At 46.5% G+C, this 20513-nt stretch overlaps 1 protein-coding gene across 6 annotated transcripts; it reads right to left on the reverse strand.

Annotated features, from left to right (window-relative positions):
- Window positions 1–3911: 3911 nt before the first annotated feature.
- On the reverse strand, window positions 3912–13362 carry LOC136513880 (uncharacterized). Of its 6 annotated transcripts, none has more exons than XR_010773467.1 (5): window positions 12768–13362; window positions 12552–12665; window positions 12343–12420; window positions 5065–5169; window positions 3912–4051 (listed from the first exon to the last, which is right to left on the reverse strand). XR_010773467.1 is itself a non-coding variant. In XM_066507856.1 (5 exons), the coding sequence occupies exons 1-4, from the start codon at window positions 12890–12892 to the stop codon at window positions 5098–5100; spliced, it is 384 nt and encodes a 127-aa protein (XP_066363953.1). In that variant the 5' UTR covers window positions 12893–13362; the 3' UTR covers window positions 3912–4051; window positions 5065–5097. The 6 variants fall into 6 exon arrangements, 3 of the variants coding, with proteins under 3 accessions (XP_066363953.1, XP_066363955.1, XP_066363954.1); XM_066507856.1 differs by having other exon boundaries at window positions 12557–12665; XM_066507858.1 differs by lacking the exon at window positions 5065–5169 and having other exon boundaries at window positions 12557–12665.
- Window positions 13363–20513: the final 7151 nt, after the last annotated feature.

The raw sequence follows: 20513 nt of genomic DNA on the forward strand, positions 1-20513 counted from the left end.
TCAACTAGCTAGTGCGATATAACTTGCCACGAGTGTTACTTTAAAACCTAAGTTAAGACTTATAAAGCCCGAGAAACTCGTTTCGGTAAAACCCGTTAGGTCAAAATTGTGGCGCTAAATAAGATCGTAACACCGGGGTGTTACAACCAACCCCCCTTAAAAATAATCTCGTCCCGAGATTCGAAACTAGAACCAGAAAAGGGGAAACGCGATTACATTCCGTAGATCAGGGATTACACGAAAGATTACATGACTTCGAATACTAAACCACACGGGGATCTAGGGATACATGGTTAAGAGCAACTTGGTACAACCGAGACCTACTCTAGAAGTCGAGATAGACGAGGACAATGAAGAAACAACAAGATAATGATTATCCAAAACATGGCGTAGCACCAACAGATCCAGAAACAGTCGACTGAGAAGTAAAACATCGTGAATCCTAAGGCCAACTAACCAAGGGAACTTGAACTTCTTCGACGAACTGGATCCTTTCTTCTTCTCAGATCACACCATCACCTCAGACAGATAGCTTCACAACGTCGCCTAGATTTCGTAGTTCTGCTGTGAAAGGGAGAGGAATGGGGATGAAGAAGAAGAGCAAGGACCAAGGGTATCTTATATAGGCGAACGGAGGTGGGAAGCAACACACTGGAGGCGGATGCGGCGGGGATGGGATACACAGACGGTGCATGCTGTGGAGATCAGGTTGGGGACATGGTGTGCTTCCTACGTGAGCGACAGAGGGGGAAATAAAGGAGAGTAGAGGAGGGTCCGCTCGACGAGGCAGGCGTGCGGGCGGTCGTGTCACCAAAAGAAGAAGGAAAAGAAAGGGAAATGGGGGGGGTCCGGTACGGGGACGAGGCGCGAGAGTCGGGAGCCGACCGGATGCTGGAAAAGGAGCAACGCACAGTGCACAAAGACGGTGTGCACCGCACGATGCCGCGGTCACGCGAAAACGGGACGATAATGGACCCGACATCGACGGCGTTCGCAGGGCACGCAGCGAAATAACCCGGCATGCGTAGCACGGTCAACTAAGCACAGGGCTTGGGACAAAACGTCCACTCTGACTTTTGCAACTACTCCCGACTATCCACTGCTGACCTTCCTTGACCACATCCATCTTTTCTATAAACCCAGATCATGTCATACTTCCTTTCTCCAAACCATCTCCTTTTTACCTTGAAAAACACTTTTGCATCCCCATTATGGATTTCCCGTTTGAACACCCGAACATTTTCAAGGAGAAAATTTTAAAACAAAACAGTACGGCGGTGTAACTTGGTAAAGGTACTTGGTTAACAACCTCGATACCAGCGCGTGCCGAGCAGCGTCACATGTGGCAGCTGTTCCACATGGAGCCCTCGGTTTCGTCGCGGCACCATAAGCTTTTAACCAGGCAACCATCACCAACTTACACGCCATGAAGGCAGTGGGGTCATAGACCACAGAGTAAGGGGGTATCGCAAGGGAAAAATTCAACAACAAAGGTTTCCCTCCACAACAAGGGACAAGGAATTCAAATCCAACGACGGATTTGTTTTAAAAAGATTCAAGTGTTCTGTTGGGACATCCAAAGTTAGTCGATACAGTGTCCAATAACATCCAATCACGGCTGATCTGCTTGGCATCTGAATGTCAACTTCTCTTGTAACTCACTTATCATCGCCCTTGAAAACTTAGAGCAAGCCTAACAAGACTTTAAAGTAAATGAACGCAATAAACACAGCGAAATAATTAAAATACATGTTCCAACGATCTTACACGGGTACAACGTATAGGCATTCAGGCTCACATTCACGACATAGCATTCACCTACGGTCGGACGATCTCAACAACTACGGACGACAACAACGGCAAGAGTAAAATACAGGGGGACAGCAACGAAAAACACTACTACTACGGGCACAACATCCCAAGGCAACTAGTCTACATCCTCACGGGGCAACGGCTGAGTGAGAGGAACCAAGGGCTCTTCATCTGACACTTTCGAAGGTGGAGGTGCGGGCGGTGCTATAACTCCAGTTCTTCTTCTTTCTGGCGGGTGGAGAGGGATCCCTTCCAAAATCGGGGCATCCTGCCTTCCATCAACCAGCGACCTCCGCCTGGCCCTAGTGAACAGATAGGCCTCACCCAGCTGATGGACATGCCGATCTTCAGCCTCCTTCAGAGATTCCTCCATGGTAGCCTCTCGGCTCTCAGCAGCTGCAGCGCTGGCATGCGCTTCGGCGAGCTGCACCTGGAGCATCCGGTTGAAGACCTCGGCTTCCTCGGCGCGCCGAAGGCACGCCCTCAGCTCCAAGGCTTGCCGGTCATACTGCTCATCTAGAGCGAGCAGGTACGTGGTCAAGTGCACCACGGTGGGACTGTCCTCTTGCACATCCCGCCCTTGCAAAGCCTCCATGCGAGCCCTCCATGCCCGCCGGTTCCTATCCAAAGGTGGAAAGAACCGCATGGGGGTACGGGCAATGGGCTCCTCATAGATCTGGCAGAGGTACCGTAAGGCTTTGCGGGCCACAACCTGGTAGGTGTCAATGAAGCTAAACCCGGTTGCGGTCACACTCCAGGCTTCGGTGAGGTTAGGGAACTCTTCACTCTTCCCGATGTAGACTGTAACCTCACACCGCTCGGTGCCATGCTCCTCATACTCACGGCCCTCATACTCGGGGTGATCATTGACTCCGAGCTTTTGTAGGGTGGCATGTAGGATTTTGGGAAACCCCTCAACATTCAGGCAGTAGGTGCTAACCCAGGCTCCTGCCATCTCTGGCGGTGGTTGCAAGGAAGGCTGAGTGAAAAACTGGCTCAAAGGAGAAGCTAAGCGAGCTAAAGTGCGCTGAGTGGTGGTACCAATGGCTAAGCCAGGCTCTACTTATAAAGGCGGAGCGTTCAGTGGTCCTGACGCGGTTCACCAGGGTTCCCGCGCGATATCACTACGGCGGATCGACCAAATTCCACGAGTTCGAGGCGAGCGACGTGCGATGTCATTACTGACTAGTACGGCTGCAGGGTAAGGGTCCGACAAGAGCGCAGAAAGGGGTATGGGGAGACGTGGGTCACGACCGGCGTGAACCACGGGCGAACGCGAAACACGAAGCTACAGTTCAGACCTAACTCTAGAACAGGACGAGTTAGTCGTGCACAATACGACCTGCGTGACACCTATGGATGGCGTATCTGCAAGTAATACGAGTACTACAATGTATAGGCAAGATATGCATGAATGCACGTCCTATACGTCCTTTCACTGTTGCCACATATAGGGCAACCGTTCTCAAAGTTTTGGCACATCGTTATCTCCCTGTAACTAGCCGATACTATCGGACTATGCTCGAGTCAGTGTACCTGCAGAAACTTGATTAAGTCTACCTAAGTCAGCAAAGTGCCATCTATCCTGGATACATAACCATAGTAATAGGGCTACTTATATAACTTCGCATATAAACGTCCTAACTTTTTGCAACAATGGGTTGTCAATTTTTAGTTTAGAAAAGGTTTTCGAAGCTTTATTTCCTCATTTATGCTCTGATACCACCTGTGGCAGAACCGCCTAATTTAATGCCTCACAGGAGTGCTTGTCTTCCATTAGACACTAAGCACTCGAGGGAGAACGCTAAATTACTCGATTCCGTCGGGCACACCCCAGGGGAGAACCCGAAAATCCACATTTTTGCCATCAGGATCACAAATGAGAGAATAAAGCTTACATCATTCGTAACCATTTCTTACATCACTTTTAATACACATCAGAGTATAATATTTATTAATGTAACAGCGGAATGGAATCATGTTATCAGAGTTATAAACAATTTAATTGAACAGCGGAATAGAAACATGTGAACAGAGTTACAGCGGAAATAAATATCTAAACATGACGTGAGGAAGTATTGACATATAGACTACGACAACAGATTATTAAACTTTCATTTTTAAAAGCATTTGGTGAGAGTTATAAATAACAACTACGATCGCAGCGTAAAGGAAATCCTCTCTGAGCCCACCAGAAGGAATCCACACACAAAGGTCAGCTCAAGCGTCCACCTATCACCTGCAACAGGGGGGAAATAAAACCCTGAGTACTCAATTGTACTCAGCAAGACTTACCCGGCAGGAGAAAAGAAAAGACTCCAAGGATATGCACGACTATCTGGTTTGTGGGTTGCATTTGCAGAAAGCATTACTAAGCGTGCGTCCTTATCTTTGATTTTTAATAATAGCCGCATTGGTTCATTAACTAACCATTCTATGTAAGCACCTGTGCTACTTTCAAGCAGGTGGTAAGCAATCAGATTTCCTTTGTCCATCTTCCATCTTTCATCTTTCAGTTCTTACTACGATGCTAAACCGTAGACAAGCCGTACCGGATTTCCCGGCGATTCGCGAATCAATGCCCCCAGCTGGGTACCCCGAAAACACACGCCCCGCTTGTACCCCAGGCACAAGCAGGACCAACCCATCACTCTCCTGTCCCGGGTGTCCAGGTCCCCGTCCAAACTGGGACTCCAAGCCCCCGCCCCTGAGTCCCGGACTCAGTACGGTGCAAGGACCTCCTCCACCAAAAACAAACCCAGACAGTCGGTCCGGAAAGAGCCGGATCCGCGACAAGAGAGCAACAAGTCTTCCAAGCGCCCATACACAAGTATGTGCTCGAGATAATAAGTCTGTGACCTGCCTAGAGTCATATGCACGATCGGTCCTTAATCGACCAGACAGGGAGAAACGGTGTAACCAAGCTATGACCCGCCTCCGCGGCGACACAACTTCTTACACCCACCAATACCCAAACCATATCCCTGTCCGGTCACCATTTTCCTTTCCACCATTTTCATATTTTCCAAGTGATAGTAATCCAACAATATATTTCCTATCTCTCGCGAGTGATAGGCAATCACTCGACTTCTGCCGGAGTCCTGTAGCATAGCATTCTACACGATCCTGTCATACTAGTAAGACTCATAGGATAAAGATATATGTGCAAGTGTGTTTCATTTAACTCCTTAAAACTTAATGCACAATTATAATTTAAACTGCAGAAAGTAGGGGTTGTGCACCGGGGCTTGCCTGGGAAAAATATAATCAGAAGTTAGCTTTCCATCATGGCGATATGATCTCCAAAAGCACCATTCCTCCAGCAACTCCCGGCGACTCCGTGATCCACCAACGTCCCTATTATGATATGCAATGTAATGCCATGCAAAGATATAATTAATTGACTGCAATCGTGACTCGTATAAATACGTTTTACGCCTCTCGAGTTAACGGGCTAGTTCTAACAACGATCGTACTTAGGCTACATATACACGTTGTCTGATAAGGCGTTATTTCCCAACAATTATTTTAGTTATATAAACCAACGGTGTTTCTTTATTCCAGAGTTATAAAAATTTCCACTGAGTACCTAATATTGCTAAAAGCCTACAGTACAAATTTTAGATTCAACAATATCACCGATTTATCCCTACAATTCGTATAAGTTATATTTTTATAATATTAAGTATCCCAATTTAATTATATAGCTCCTAAAAATATCATCAAACTATATGAACGAATTACACTAATAGGTATATCCTGGTTTTAGGGACTCAACCAAACTGGTGTGGCATTTTTGTGACTTTTCCATGATTTATTACTAATTTTACCAGTTCCCTGTTTTTGATAAAAGAAAATACTAAGAAAGGAACAAGGGCCGCTTGGGCTAACACCAGCCCCGCTCGGCCCACGCGCTCAGCGGCAACAAGTGCGGCGGCACAGCCGGCCCAACGCGCGGCGAACGGCCCAGACGGGGCACAGCAACCGGCCGTCCCGGCGGCGTAGACAGGCCGCCGCCCCACAGACCCGACGCGGCCTACGGCGTGGCAGCAACAGATTCAGCCCGGCAGCCACAGCGGCCCACGCGGGAGCGACTGCGCGCGCAGCAGGCCGGCCCAACGAGCAGGGAGCCCGCGCGCGCCGGCTTCTTTTCAAAAACGACCCCGAGCTTTGCGATATTTATACCAACATTTTCCACACTATTCCTACCGACAGCAGTTTCACGACCAGGCCCTCGTAGTATTCGTCTTTACAACGGGGAGGTCCTAGGGACCCCCGCGCACGACGGCACGGCTCCGGACGGTGCAGCGCGACCACGCCGGACATCGGGGACCCACGCCGGCCTAACTACGGGGTCGACCACCGTCTACGACCCGGCCGATGCCGATTGGGCGCGGTGGAGCACGGGGAGGCGCCCTAGGGCCCTCTACAGCCGCAGCGGTGGTTTACGGTGGTGGCGCGGCTGTTCCGACGAGCTATCGCGGTGACGAGAGCAACGGGGAGGTGAGGGAGCAACAAGAGCTTACCCCGAAACAAGCCGCGCAGCCGGTTGCGATGGGGAAAGTCCGGAGGATCCCGGCCACGTGCGAGCGACCAGAGCAGCGCGCTCCACGGCGGACATGGCCGTGCCACCGCGTCGCTTGGCGAGGAACCTGGCGAAAACCGGTGAGCACCCGATAAAGGGGAACGAATTACGACAACCGGTGCCATCAATCGAACCTCTGCCGAAGGTTCAGACCTTGCCCCCAACCGTGCTCTGTTCCAGAGAGAAACAGTACGGCGGCGACGGCTATGCTTCGCGCGCGGCCGCTGGTGGACGATTCCCACCACGGTTGGCTGCAGTGGTAAGCCTAAGACCTCGGGCACCAGTGCGCGCTAGGAATTGGTGGGAAACACTCCGTGCCCGATGAATTAGGAAGGAAAGGAAAAGCGGCCATGGCGACTGGCGACGACGAGACGGCTTAAAAACGCAGAGCAGAGCGGGTCAGCGAGCCGACCGAGTGATCAGGGCATGGTGGGGGGGGGTAGGACGGCCGTGGCACACGTGACCGACAAGGTGCGTCGGCTAGCACGGATAACACCAAAGGCAGTGCATGCGCGCGGTCAATGGCAACAGCGCCGCGTCTGCCCAGCCTGCGCACAACAGGGAGCGAGTGCGACCTTACGGGCCCGGCGTGCGGTCGACGTTCACAGACTGGCCAGCGGGGCAAGGCATGGCAGACGGCACCCAAGCGCGCGGGGACAGCAACGCGACTTCGGCGGCTCAGCGCGGCCAGCGCTCAGCCAGACACGGCCAAGCGGGCAGACATGCCTGGTGACCGCGACCCCAAAGGCCAAAAGGGCGAAATCAGTGTCGTGCACGCTTTTTAAAGCGACGCCAAAGCTGCCAAACAGTTTGGTTAAGGTTCGACCAACCTCGCTAACTCAAAGTTAACACCACCAGCTGCCTAGGAAAACACTCGGCGCGACCAAAGAGCGACTAGGGAAGAAAATGCGAGAAGGCCAAGACGGGTTCGTCACACAGCGCGTCGGTTCACGAATAGAGCACCGAACGTAGTTCTACGTGCGTTCTAAAGGGTTCCGAAAACTTCTAGGGCAACCCTGCTACTTCAGACCATTCTACGCACCACCCCTCGCCAAAGTACTTACCATGATACAACCAGCGATACAATAATATAAAGTTACGTTTAAGGATTTAGCGAGATTTTAAATGCTAACACGTCAATGTCAATCGTTTCCGATTTAGGAAGTTATAACTTTTAGTTTTGACTGCATCCCAGAACTATTCAACTAGCTAGTGCGATATAACTTGCCACGAGTGTTACTTTAAAACCTAAGTTAAGACTTATAAAGCCCGAGAAACTCGTTTCGGTAAAACCCGTTAGGTCAAAATTGTGGCGCTAAATAAGATCGTAACACCGGGGTGTTACAACTACTTCGTGAACGCAAGTGGTCAAGATTGCTGTAGTATACTGCTAGCTCTGGCATGCATTGTGTATTTGTTTCGCACGGAATGGGACAGCAAGGCCACTGTACAGCTATATGTCATAAAAAGCTGTGTGTGTGTTTTTTCAGAAAGAAAACCTAGCGGGCGTGAGAAATCTACGCCCTTTTTTTTTACAAAGTGTAGAAGTTATATAGATTAAAAAAAATATACCTCCTCTATCTCAAAGTAAACACTTTTAAGATATGTTAGGGTGTGTTTGTTCACTCTTCACGTCCTAAATCTAGTCTCATTTAATTTCATTTAGTCATTTTTCTCCAAACAGTTTAACTAAATAAGACTAAATGGGTTTTTAACTAACTAGTCACTCAAATATTGCTAAATGGGATTAAACATCACCTTTTAGTCACTTTTAGTCATTTTAGAGCCAACCACCCTAACTAAAAAGAGACTAAAGACCTCTTTTAGCCTCTTTTGGTCCACCAAACAAACATGGGTGACTAAAATTTAAGAGCTAATTTAGGTGACTAAACTTTAGGAGGTTCAAACCATACACGCCTTTAGTATAATCAATGATACCATGAAGTGAAGAAAGTAGCAAAATCTACTAGTGCTAGGTATCCTATGATCCAAATATAAATTCATTGTGAAAAAAACAAATGTTAGAAGTGCACTTAACTTGGGAGCAAGAGAATGGTATTGTATCCGGTGGTGGTGGACGTGTTTAGTACTAACATTTTGCCGTACGTGATTATTTTTTCCAAAAAAATATCTCGCCATAAGTTCAACCAGAGCCGCAACCCAGAAATATTCGTCCTGATCATTTGGGCTGATTTGGCTTATAAAACATAGCTGAAAGTACTGATAGCTAGTTTGGTGTGAGAGATAAATATTATTCGTTGACTGATAAACCATAACTTATAAGCTAGATACAGACAAACGAACAAACTGATTATTTACTTTGCGTTCGTGAATCGTGATTATTTGCTTATTAGTAGCGTTCATGAATCGTGATGGCGATCTATCGTACGTACGTACGTCGTACATACTGCATTGCTGTACAAAATATGATTATATACTCCGACTGTACACTGTTTGTTGCGTGTCACTCAGTCGGCATGCAGTTGCTGCCTGGCACTGGTCGCTTTCAGCTCGTAGCGGGAACGTGTGTGCCGTGCCGACCTCGTAGGTCAGCTGGTGACGCATGCGCGCATGGTGGGGCCGGGGCGTGGATGGAAACTCGAGTTGATCGAGTGGATCGGAGACTCGAGCAGGCCAGGTTCAGCGTTCGTCGTCGTCGCTCGTCACAGTTTGTCACGCTTGGACGACGCAAATCGCAAATGCACCCTGGCTCGCACGGCAACGGCATGCGCGCACCGTACCGTAGCCCGTAGCCGCTGGTATTTGAACGGCGGCGCGTGCAGCTACAGTCGTCGTACAGCCACGCGCGCGCCGCCGTTGGATTGGCCCAAGCAAATGTACGCACTCGTACTTTGCTGTGTACGTGTCTCCGTTTGGACACCTCGATAACGTCGTCAGTCCTCACACCGTCACACGAGGAAATAAATAACTAAAATACCAGCAGTATTCGCTCCATATTTTTCTGATATATACGTTGTGCGTGACGACCGCACATCCTGAATAATTAACGAGCCCATGTTTACTTCAAACCCTAAAACTTGACTGTCACATCGAATGTTTAACGTATACATAGAGTATTAAATATAGACTAAAAATAATTAATTATATAGTTTACGATTAATTTACAAGACAAATCTTTAAGCTAAATTAATTCATAATTTGACAACAAAGTGCTATAGTACACACATGTGCTAATGATGGATTACTGATGGAATCTATAATATCCTATACGACACTCATATAATATCCGATGTGACACCCCAAACCTTTACAGACTGGATTCAAACAAGACCTAAATCAACGAATGAATAAATGACTGGATTCAAACAAGACCTAAATCAACGAATGAATAAATGAATGCCTAGCCGAAGCCTGTTCGGGAGGCCGTATCGTATCGTGGATTATTTACTGCTGGCTGGTTTGGTGTGAGAGAAAAACACTGTTCCTGACTGAAAATTTACGATCGTTTACGAGCAAGCGAACAGGCTGTTTGTGTGTACTAGAACATCGCTGGTTGATTTTAGCCAGAGCTTATCAGGCAGCCAACAATGTTTTCCTCCCACAACAAACCAACACTAGCCAGGCTTATCAGCCCAGAAACCAACCAGCGAACAGGCCGAAAGAATAAAAGCCACTATCATGCTGCGTAGATAAAGACTTAGGGGGTGTTTGCTCCACCTAAACTTTAATCGCTCTCCTATCAGATATTTGACACATATATGTAGTATTAAATATAGACTATTTATAAAAGTAAATACATAGATCGAGACTATTTTGCGAGACGATTTTTTTAAACCTAATTAGTCCATGATTTAACAACATGGTGCTATAGTAAATATGTGCTAATGACAGATTAATTAGACTTAATAAATTCATCTCACGGATTATTGACGAATTCTGTAATTTATTTTTTATTAGTATCCGAACACCCCATTCGACACCCCTATGTGATTTCAATCTAAACACCCCCTTATAATTAGATGGCAGCTAAAATCTAAGCACATACATTTATATATAAGCCTTGTTCGCTTGTTTTATGAGCCGTATTGTTTCAGCGAAGGAACAATATTTCTCTCATAACAAATCAGCGATCAATGCTTTTAGCCATGGCTTTTCAACGAAGCGAAATTGTTATCATAACCACGGCATCAGCATCTAAGATTATGCATATATACACCAACAGAAACATAGCACAAATTATAAAGCAACAGCAACTCCAAGAAATCCAAATTCCAGACGAATAGCCAATTCATAGAGCTTTTTTGCCTGCAAGGGATGCAGAGATATTTATAATAGCACGATATAGGTACTGCAAGTGTGCGACCTACATCCTTGAAGGAAAAATCTTGTCTAATTACTCAGTCATATAGCTATTGCTATTGGCTGCGCTTTGTTACGTATAACCATGTCAAAGATAGCACAAAGAAATAATCATAATAAAACAACCAAATAAGGGCGTGATTGGTTGCTTTGGTGAGGGAGAGCCGGAATGGAGAGCCGATCCAAGATGGTGAGATGCATGCTCAAACCGTGCACTCAGTCGTGTTCAGTTGTCTTTGTTGTTGGTCCAGTATGAGATGAGATCTTGTTTGGTTGTATGCATGGATGAGAGTTTTGAGTGTATGACACATGGGTCCCTACGCCATGCTTGAATCAAGCCATCCTGTATGGAGAGGGAAGTAAAAATTGAGAAAATAAAGTCGTGCGGGATGAAGGAGGGCAGATGAATGAAAGGATACAGGCGAAAGATGCGAGGAGGACAACCAAACACACCGCATGAATGAGGTCAAACATCAAAACGGTGCGGAGACGGTCCGATTCGGTCTACCAATCACGCCCTAAGTGAAGCATCTCACTGTTTATCATTGTCAGCTTATGATCTGTCGAATCTAGAAGAAAAAAAAACATGGGAAGTCTTGCTTTACAGTATCATTGTTTCCTTCATGTTTGTGAATATTCTTGTATTTCACTATTAAGCAATTTCTACCAAATAGTAATTCGGAACAAGTACAATTTTAAAAAATGATTAGATTGTATAAAGCAAGAAAGCACAGCTTCTGTTAACTACACAACCCATATGTAATTTCAATTGGTCATTTTTAGCTTTATCATAATCAAATAGTTCCCACTCTGAAATTAAGCCCACAATTATCATACCCACAGAGCTTTGGCAAAATGGAATGAGAAAATTGGAGACATTGCGAGTTCAATGCCTAGAGGACACAAGATGGTTTAAGTGGGATATCAAGTGATCTTGTCAACATTCTTCATGACGACTTGGGACTCATTGAGTTTATAAATTTCCAGTTCCAAAAGAATCTTTATGGAATCAAACACATGGGTGAAATCTTCAATATTTATAGAGAACTCAGCCTTAGAAACAGAGAAAATCATACATTTAACAGATATATCAATCAACATCACTATTCTAGTATCCTTGTTTAAGTGTAAGCTTATTTTTATCCTTTTCAAGCTATGGCGATACCGCGATAGTGTAAGTTGCAACTTCAGGTTTGACATCAATCAAGCACCTTAAAAAAAGAAGAGAAATATAGTCGCAGGCCATGGAAAATACTGAATACGATGTGTCTTGTGAGGGATTAAAACTGCGATTACTCTATCATCAGCAGCTGCGAACAATTAAAATGTGGCTAGGGTGCTATCTTTTGGTGGTTGTTCCGATTTTACATTTAGTAGTACATTTATCGCAAGTCATTTTCTTTTGGGGCCAGGTGAGTGGACTGGCTTAAAAGATTTTTGTTGGTGATACATGCTGAATGAACTTTACTTGTATATCATATATTGGTCAAGATGGTGGGCTGAGCGCTACGTGCATAACTATTTGATGAGCTTTTTGAGTAAACTTGACGCCTTTTCTAGAGCGTCATGATCATTGCATGGTAATACTGTTGCTAATTGGATAAATAAAGAGAAAACGGAGGTACCTTCTTGCACTGCCTCTTGAGCTTGAGGTTCTGATTCAACAGGTGACGAACCCCCTTTAGCTCATCCTGCATATATACCTACATGTATATTTCAAAAAATAAAGCAAATCCAGATTAAATGCCCACCAACTAATCATCAGTCAATAGTTTCAATTAGAACCCAACAAGCTAAGGTAAAAATTGAGGAATGGACCACATCACTCTCCTACATTACTTTTCTTGACCTCGGAGTGCAGACTCCCTGTCCATCATCCGGATGTTTTTTAATCCATCGGCCACCAACTACCAGTAGGTGCTCCTCATCCTCCTCGGCGTCACCAACACTGAGCAACAGAAGAGAGAATCTTGAGCGCAATGGCCTGAAGAGTCCTATATTGCATTTATCCTAGGTTGCATACAAATCCACGTGAGGGAGAAGACCTCACCTTGGGGGCGATGCCGATGGCATGCTGTGCAGATCGACGACGAGCGGCTTTGCAGGGGCAGCACCGCGGGGCCTGATGTGTGGATCGATAACGGAGACCCTTGCTAGGGGTGGTGTTGGTAGCATGGAGGAGCAGGGGGACGCGGTCAGCAGCTTATGGAACTCGTCAACGCCGAAGGCCTGGAGGAGAATCAAGGACGCCGAAATGTGTCCGTGGAAACTGTCAGATCCGGCGTCACGCTACAGCCGTCCCTTCCACCGATTTGGTGCCTCGCATCTTGGATCCGACCGCGGATCCTCGCGAGCTAATGGCACCTCCAAGCCATGGATCCATTGGAGGTTGGCACTCCATGGGATGCCACCGCGCTCCAACTCGCCGGCGGTACCCGCACCACCTCTCAGTCTCCCAGCGGCAGAGAGGGGAAGAGGAGACAGTAGGGAAAGAGATAGAGCGGCGGTGGGGGAGATGAGGTTCCGGTAGCTAGACGGAGGAACGCCATGGAAGAGGTGGAGGAGTGACGGCGGCGAGCCGGGAGGCGCGACCGGTGATACGCGAGGCGCATCGACGCCTGGGAGAGGAGAGAGGAAGGAGAGAGGGGGTTAGGGTTCGGGTCAGGTGGGGGGCTCTCTGCAAAATCTCACCGTTTAGGGACGATTGACTGGACTGAGGGTTAGTTTCCAAAGAACTGGAGGGCTTTTCCGCAAGATAGGCAGAGACACATGTCGGCGCATGGAGGAGCCACCCATGCTCCGAATGCTGTGGTGCAAGCAGAATCAAGTGGGTTTTAAGTCCGGTCTCAACGGGTTTTATCATAGTTTTATGGGCATTAAATAGACTAACGTGGCACTGTATTAATAAAGAGAGAGATGATAAGAGTTTTATGGGAGTAGAGAGAGTTTTATGGAGATAAAACTCTTCTATACTATTTCCAAAATATGGATGCATTGATAACAGGGTCATGAAATCCCCACTGAGACTGGCCTAATCACCCTGATTGAGCAAGCAAAAGGCAGGTTTTGGCCGCTGCACGCTCCACGCTGAGCACTGTTCACTAGCTACAGCCCCTCAATTGACAATAGTTTCAGATATTTTTTATTTAAAAGATGATTATAAACTCAAGGAGATTAAACTAATATTTTATTATTTCTTAATAAAATAGACAACCTCCTATTGAACCACCTAGATGACCAAATGCAGGGGCGAAAGCTCGTGGAGGCGAAACTGGTCCGTACGCGTAGGTCCACTGACCTCAAAAACTGCATCTCATGGCGACGACGATGGAAAAAGGCGTTGGAGAAGATAAACAGGCCTGTATCGGTAGAAGCATCTTGATGAAGGGCTACGTCTTGGTGGGCTTTGTCTCAGGTGGCCCAAACTAAAGAAATTATGTTCGGCCTGTTCGTTGGTTGGTTTCTGGACTGATAAATTTAGCTAGTGTTGGTTTATGGTGAGAGAAAAACACTGTTGGTTGGCTGATAAGCCCTAACTGAAACCAACAAGTGAAAAGACTAGTTGTCTCAGATGGCCCCACTGCCCACCGGCACTACCGCGACACGTGTTGAGCTCCGACGAAGCCCTAGCGTGTCTGCGGTGTCCGGCTTCTTCCCCATGTCTTGCCCTCGCCCCCTCCCGCATGTGGCCATGGCGACATCCAGCGAACTCTGGCAAGGGCGCTGCTGTTCCGACCTAGCCCGGCCGCCTCCACCGCCGACAAGGCCCCTAAACCGCCCGCCAACCATCACCACCGTCTGGCCGGTCTTCCTCCCCAAATCCCTTCCTTGTAAGGCCGTCGGAGTTTGGGAAAAAGCGGGTGGCAGAACCCTAGCCGTCGCGGCGGAGCCGGGGAAGAAGACGTGGGAGAGGAAGAAGACGGCGGACGCGGGCGGGCATGAGCGAGAATCGGACGGGCTCCTTCCCCGCGCGCATCGAACGAGCGTCGTGAGTGTGCGCGCTCGGAAAGAAGCATTTTCGAAAAAACAATGTCAAATACTTATCTTCAAATAAGTTTGATATATAGATGTATCCCACAATGAACCGAATAATATTTGTTTGGTAGATGCTAGTGTTTTTTTATATAAATTTAATTGAATTTCAAATCGTTCGACTTTTTAAAAACGAGAATTTCGTGTGTGGGACTACGCTGCGGGAACTATAAATGCATGGTAGTACAATGCACGGAGCGATTACGACGCACGGATCTGCTAACTACGTACTCGCATGAGATATTCCTGTCTGAATCCCGCAGAGTTGCCGCATGTCTTTCGCAGTTTCGCCTTATCTTTTCCGCGCCGCTCGGCAGCGACGAATTCAGGCTTGTTTAAACTTGGGATGTAAAGTCTGTGGGTGTCATATTGGGTATAGAAGTTGCATGGATGTTCAGATATTAATAAAAAAATAAATTACATAATCCATCAGTAATATACAAGATAAATTTATTAAATCTAATTAATCTGTTATTATTACATGTGTTACTGTAGCATCATATTGTTAAATCGTGAATTAATTAGATTTAAAAGTTTTGTCTTGTAAATTAGTTATAAACTGTACAATTAATTATTTTTTAGTTTATATTTAATACTTTATATATATGTGTCTAAATATTAATGAGACAGGGACTAAGGAAAGAAACTAAACTAGGCGTCATCCGCTTGCACAGGCATGCGTCGATCGTGTGGATGGATGGATAGGATGCCGCGGCGGAAGTGTGTGGCGTTCGGCACACGTATAAACGTCTCGTCGCGGGACGAACGTGTGACGCAGCAACAGAGCGTACCTCCGGCTTCGGCGGACGAGCGAGCGGTTCTTCCGGCCGGCCCGTACGTTGTCGTGTCACGCGTGCACTCATGCTGCCTGCGTGCGGCCCCGTCGTCGCGCGCATCGCGAATGGTCCATCGGTCGAGAATGCACGGTCGCCCCTAGCTACCTGTCGACTTGCAAGAGCTGGGAGGTATCGTCTATAGTTTCGTGTGGTGGTTTCCAAATTAAAAAAAACTGCATCTTTCGGATGATCGGTACATAAACTTCGCAACATACAAGCAGGCTTTACAACATGGTGGTTGTTTTGTTTGCACCCGCCACCATCCAATACGATGCTTTACTCTTTCTAATTGTACAGAAACTGCTGGTTTGATGCCTCTTTATGGTCGTGTTTTTTTTTTCGTTGCGCTCCTTGTAATGACACAACAAGTACTAAGAATGATGAAGATGGAGCTTAGCCCCCGTCTAAGTCTACTAGACTAGAGACAGGTAATGTGCACGCCAATTTGGTCCACCACGCGCCGATATGGTCTGATCTGTCGGCCATGCGATTGGCTGTACTAAGCAGTTGATCAAAGGAGCACGTGTCTCGGTTAAAGAAGAATCTTCAGAATTTGTTGATCAACAGTTTCTCAGCAAGCCAAACGTACTCCAGTAATCCAGTTAGATCGATGCATGCAGGCATGCAATTGCAGCGTAAACAAACACACGCACCGGGCACACGTACGGACGTGTTTGGCGTTCCACGTACAGGGCGCCGCGCTGCTCCCCGGCCGAACTGAATAGCATGTTTGCTTGTTGGTGTCAGGCAGGGCTTATCAGCCCAGAAACCCACCCGCGGAACAGGCTTGAAGCATTCTTGCAATCACTGCTTCTGAACATACGATACGGACCAGGACCACGCATGGCAGGAGGAGGATACTACTGTGTTACGCGGCTGGACGGCTGGACCATCCATCCATACTACACAGAGAAGAGAGAAAAAAAAGGGCAGCATCAGCAGATCTGATCCACAGGCTCTGCTAACTACAAGACGCATCTAGTGGGCCACAGAAGGTAAGAAAGCGGCCCATTATTCCCATGCGAATGAGATATGTGGCCGGCCTATTATTATTAGTCTACCGGTCGTGGGCCGAATGGAAAGGTAGCCGTCGTGTGGGCAGTAGGGCGAGTCCTTGCGTACTTGCGTTGCGGCTCTGATGCTAGCACCACATCGCTAGCTGGAGGACGAGGCGGTACATGAGGTGGGCTAGCTGCAGCAGCTCAAGGCACGCCGCTGCGTGGTGAGCACAAAGTGAACTGTTCTTTCGCCTTTTACTAAAGAATCGCATGCGCTAATTTTTGGAGGGTGTCTTTTCTTTAAAGAGGTGCCCAACAAATAAAATTGAAAATGTTTATATACTATTCAAAATAATAAAAAGGTTTATACTTTTTTGTTATTTAACTAAATTTAATTTTAATAATAATAATAATAATAATAATAATAATAATAATAATTAATCTTCTCTTTGAGGAGGTGTCTAACTAATAAAACCCGCACTTTTAATATTTTGTAATATATCTCAACTTATGTTTAAGATGAGATGTTTCAACATAGTTCTTTTGTTCACATTATTTTCTTTTGCTTTACTTTTCTCTCTATAATTTCTACTTTACTGTGCTTTTTCTAATTGGCAACATGCAATTAGTTTATAGGAGGAACACAAGCTCAATGTGTGTGGCTTTTGTTGTGCTCAGCAAATGACACACTCCTTAAGCAATACTAAAGCAACAGCTCACAGGTTAACAAAGACTGAAAACTATTATTTCAGAAATGCAAAAGCACCCTAACTAGGGCTGAAAACAATTATTTCAGAAATGCAAAAGGCCAACTCACAAATTAACAGTAAGGACTGAACAATATGTCAGAAACGCAAAAGCTTGTTGAACTGAAAACACTGAACATTAGTCTAGCACTCTAGTTCATGCATCGGACTGAAGCACTGGACATTAGCATGGTTCATACAGTCGGCGTCCCGGCCGCCGGTCTTCTCTCCACCTTGCGTTACATGTACTGTACGTTGCGTTCTCTTGCTGTGTACGTTCGTTGCTCCTTGCTTGTTAAATACTAGGATTGTTGGGCCAGGCTCTAGCTGGGCTGTTAAATATTATGTATTTAACAGCTTAAATAGAGTCTGACCCAACAATCCTAACCTAGGGCCCAGACCCACTTCTACAACCTTTTTTTTTCTTTTGGCTAACCTGATAAAACTACAACTTTCGTTCAGGACATTTCTTTGTCTAATATCATTTGAAAGTTTCAAATATTTTGTAATTTTTGGGTGGTAGCATCAATCAGCACTCAAACTTACTTTTAGTGTCGATTGGTGCTATAAATCGGCATTGATGTCCTAAGAGATCGACTTCAACGCAGTTGAGGGCTTCTATCGGTTGTGTCACCAACCGGCACTAAAAAGAGGTATCATTGACGGCTCTAAAGCAACAAACGCTGATGGAAGAGTAAGAAATGCCCATTCTGTAGTGTCAATCACAAATCACGATAGCTCACCAAATGTTTTTTCATGCGGGTTTATGTACATATAGGACAATCTTGCTAGCCCTGTTGTTCCTTTCAAGAAGATTAGAAATAGCAAACAAGATGGTCTTAGATAAATATAACACATCCATTGGAAACCAGATCACCGAAGTTGGAGGAAGTTCAGTTAATGATCCTTGACTGCGGGATCGTGATCGAAAAATATTACAAGAAGGGAACGAGCGCTAGCTCGTTTGGTCGAGCGCTCCAGGTGAGAGCGACACCACCCGGGCTCGAACCCGGCGCCCACCTCCTTTCTTACGAGTATCCGGGAGACTCCCCCGTGTTTTCAAAAAAAAAAATGACAAGAAAACCGACCAGCCTGCATCCTGACTATTACCTCTATTTCAAAATACAACGGATTCTAGGTTTGTTCTAAGTCAAATTATTCAAAGTTTGATTAAGTTTATAGAGCCTCCGAATATTATTAGCGTCTGCCAAGTAAACTATTGAAGTATATTTCAAATTTCATAATAGATCAAATTATGCTCATGACATTGTAAATACTATTGTTCTTTTTTATAAACTTGGTCTAATTCAGAACTGGGTGCAAATCAGGAGGGCACATGCCCTTAGGGCAAATATTACTTTGCAGTCTGTTTGCCCCTGAGGGCATATGCCCTCCTGGTGTACACAACTAGATGTGCATCAGGATGTGGAAACCCTACCATCTTGTAATATACTTATATCATGCTTGTGATCATCTATATATCTTGGTGGAAAATATTTGAAGGTTCAAGGTGTTAGCTTAAATCCGTTGCATATCTTTGTAAATACGTACCAGCATGTGTTGAGTCGTGTCAGGTCATTAGCTGGTAGGAACGGGTCGTGTGTGGGCTGGAGTCGTGTGTAGCTCACGACATGGCTAGGTGCTGTGTTTGGTCAGCGCCACAGCGCCCATGGCGGGCACGTCGCGTGGTGTTGCAAGGAAATAGGGCGTCGCGCACCTGGGCAGTGTGGCGTGGGGCTTGGTCCTCAGCGACCATGTATTCTAAATAAAGAGGAACAGAAAACACAGAAAACGCTGCGACGTTGGCAGCACCAAAAAACTTCCACTTTCTCGCGTAGCGTGCGTGCGTTCTCGCCTCGCCGGCGGTGACGTCGTTCAAGCCGGGGCACCACCCGGTTTCAACACAAGGAAGGAACGACAGTCAATCATGTTGGATAACAAATGATGAGAAAATGGGTGAAGAAAGCTTCAGTTGAGGTACAACTGCTTGGTGGATCTGGTCGTGCATTTCTAGTTGAAGTGTTGAATGTTGGATCTATTCCATCTGAAACCGAAGTTCAACAGACTGAAGAGAGAATTACCAACTCTGAAAAGAAATAAGTCAGAGTTCGGAATGGATCTGAAGTTAACTTGGTACTGTAGATGAAAGATAACCCAATGAAATATGGACCATGGTGCATGAAGGAGAAGCAGAGAAACAGAAGCTATATCTCTGCGTTGCCCAGGAGGAGTGTCCGTCACTTCGTCCATGTGAAAGAAGACATTGGGTAGTGGAGAAGCTAGTGGGGAAGGGGGACCACCCTGCCTCGCACACATTGGCGCAGCGGTGGGAGGCCCTCCCAAACACCACCGAAGCCCTCGGGGTACCCGCACTAGTAAGAGCTAGTAACTTCTAGGGGGCCTCAGCGCATCCTCCAAAGCGTTGCAGGTGGAGGCGTCGACATTGCCCGACACTGGGCGAGGCTGTGAACGGCATCGAGAACGAACGTCGTGGTGGCGGTGGCGAAGAGGGGCCCGAAAGAGGCCACCTTCCTGGGGAGGGTCGCGACGAGGAGCTCAAGGTATGCCTCGTAGGTGATATTGGCAATGTAGTAGGACGTGGCGCCGCAGACATTGCCCAGGACGTCGCCGGGCGCCAGCAGGGCAAGCAACAACACCAGAAGAGCAATGATGACGTACTGATGACCGTAGCAGTGGTGGTGGTGCTGCCGCTGAGAAAAACCAGATATGAGACACAATTTTTTCCCTTAAGGGCATGTGCCCCCGACCCCATTGTCGTTGGATAATTCTCTCTCCTATAGTGCATCCATTCCAATGCATATCCAACAGGAAACGGGGATGAGAGCACATGCACTTAAGGACATATTTAACTTTCTCGACTAGAGATGATCAGTGTGTACACACTACACAGACAGATAAATAATAATAAACTTCTTGAAAGTAATTAGGAAGAAAGTAACGAGTGTATGAACTAGTTATTCAACTTATTTTACTCTCATTTGTGGTTACTTTATCTCTTTCTATATCTTCTTTTTGAAAAGCCACCGATAAGAGCACACTGGGCATATATTGATACAGAAGGAGCCAAATACAATGAAAAGAAAAAAAAGAAAAGAAAACCTCAAACACTCAAGAAGGTGACTGAAAGGATCCAAACAATACCTAGAGGGGGGTTGAATAGGCG

The sequence above is a fragment of the Miscanthus floridulus genome, chromosome 16, assembly GCF_019320115.1.
Source record: "Miscanthus floridulus cultivar M001 chromosome 16, ASM1932011v1, whole genome shotgun sequence".
Classification (NCBI taxonomy): Eukaryota; Viridiplantae; Streptophyta; class Magnoliopsida; order Poales; family Poaceae; genus Miscanthus; species Miscanthus floridulus.

What these genes read in the sequence shown, in the direction of transcription:
- LOC136513880 (XM_066507856.1), bottom strand. Translation starts at nt 12,892, where the DNA reads ATGCTACCAACACCACCCCTAGCAAGGGTCTCCGTTATCGATCCACAC. An exon ending in CCATCGGCATCGCCCCCAAG is followed by an intron (nt 12,666 to 12,767) that starts GTGAGGTCTTCT and finishes TCTGTTGCTCAG; the next exon opens with TGTTGGTGACGCCGAGGAGG. An exon ending in GCACTCCGAGGTCAAGAAAA is followed by an intron (nt 12,421 to 12,556) that starts GTAATGTAGGAG and finishes ATATACATGTAG; the next exon opens with GTATATATGCAGGATGAGCT.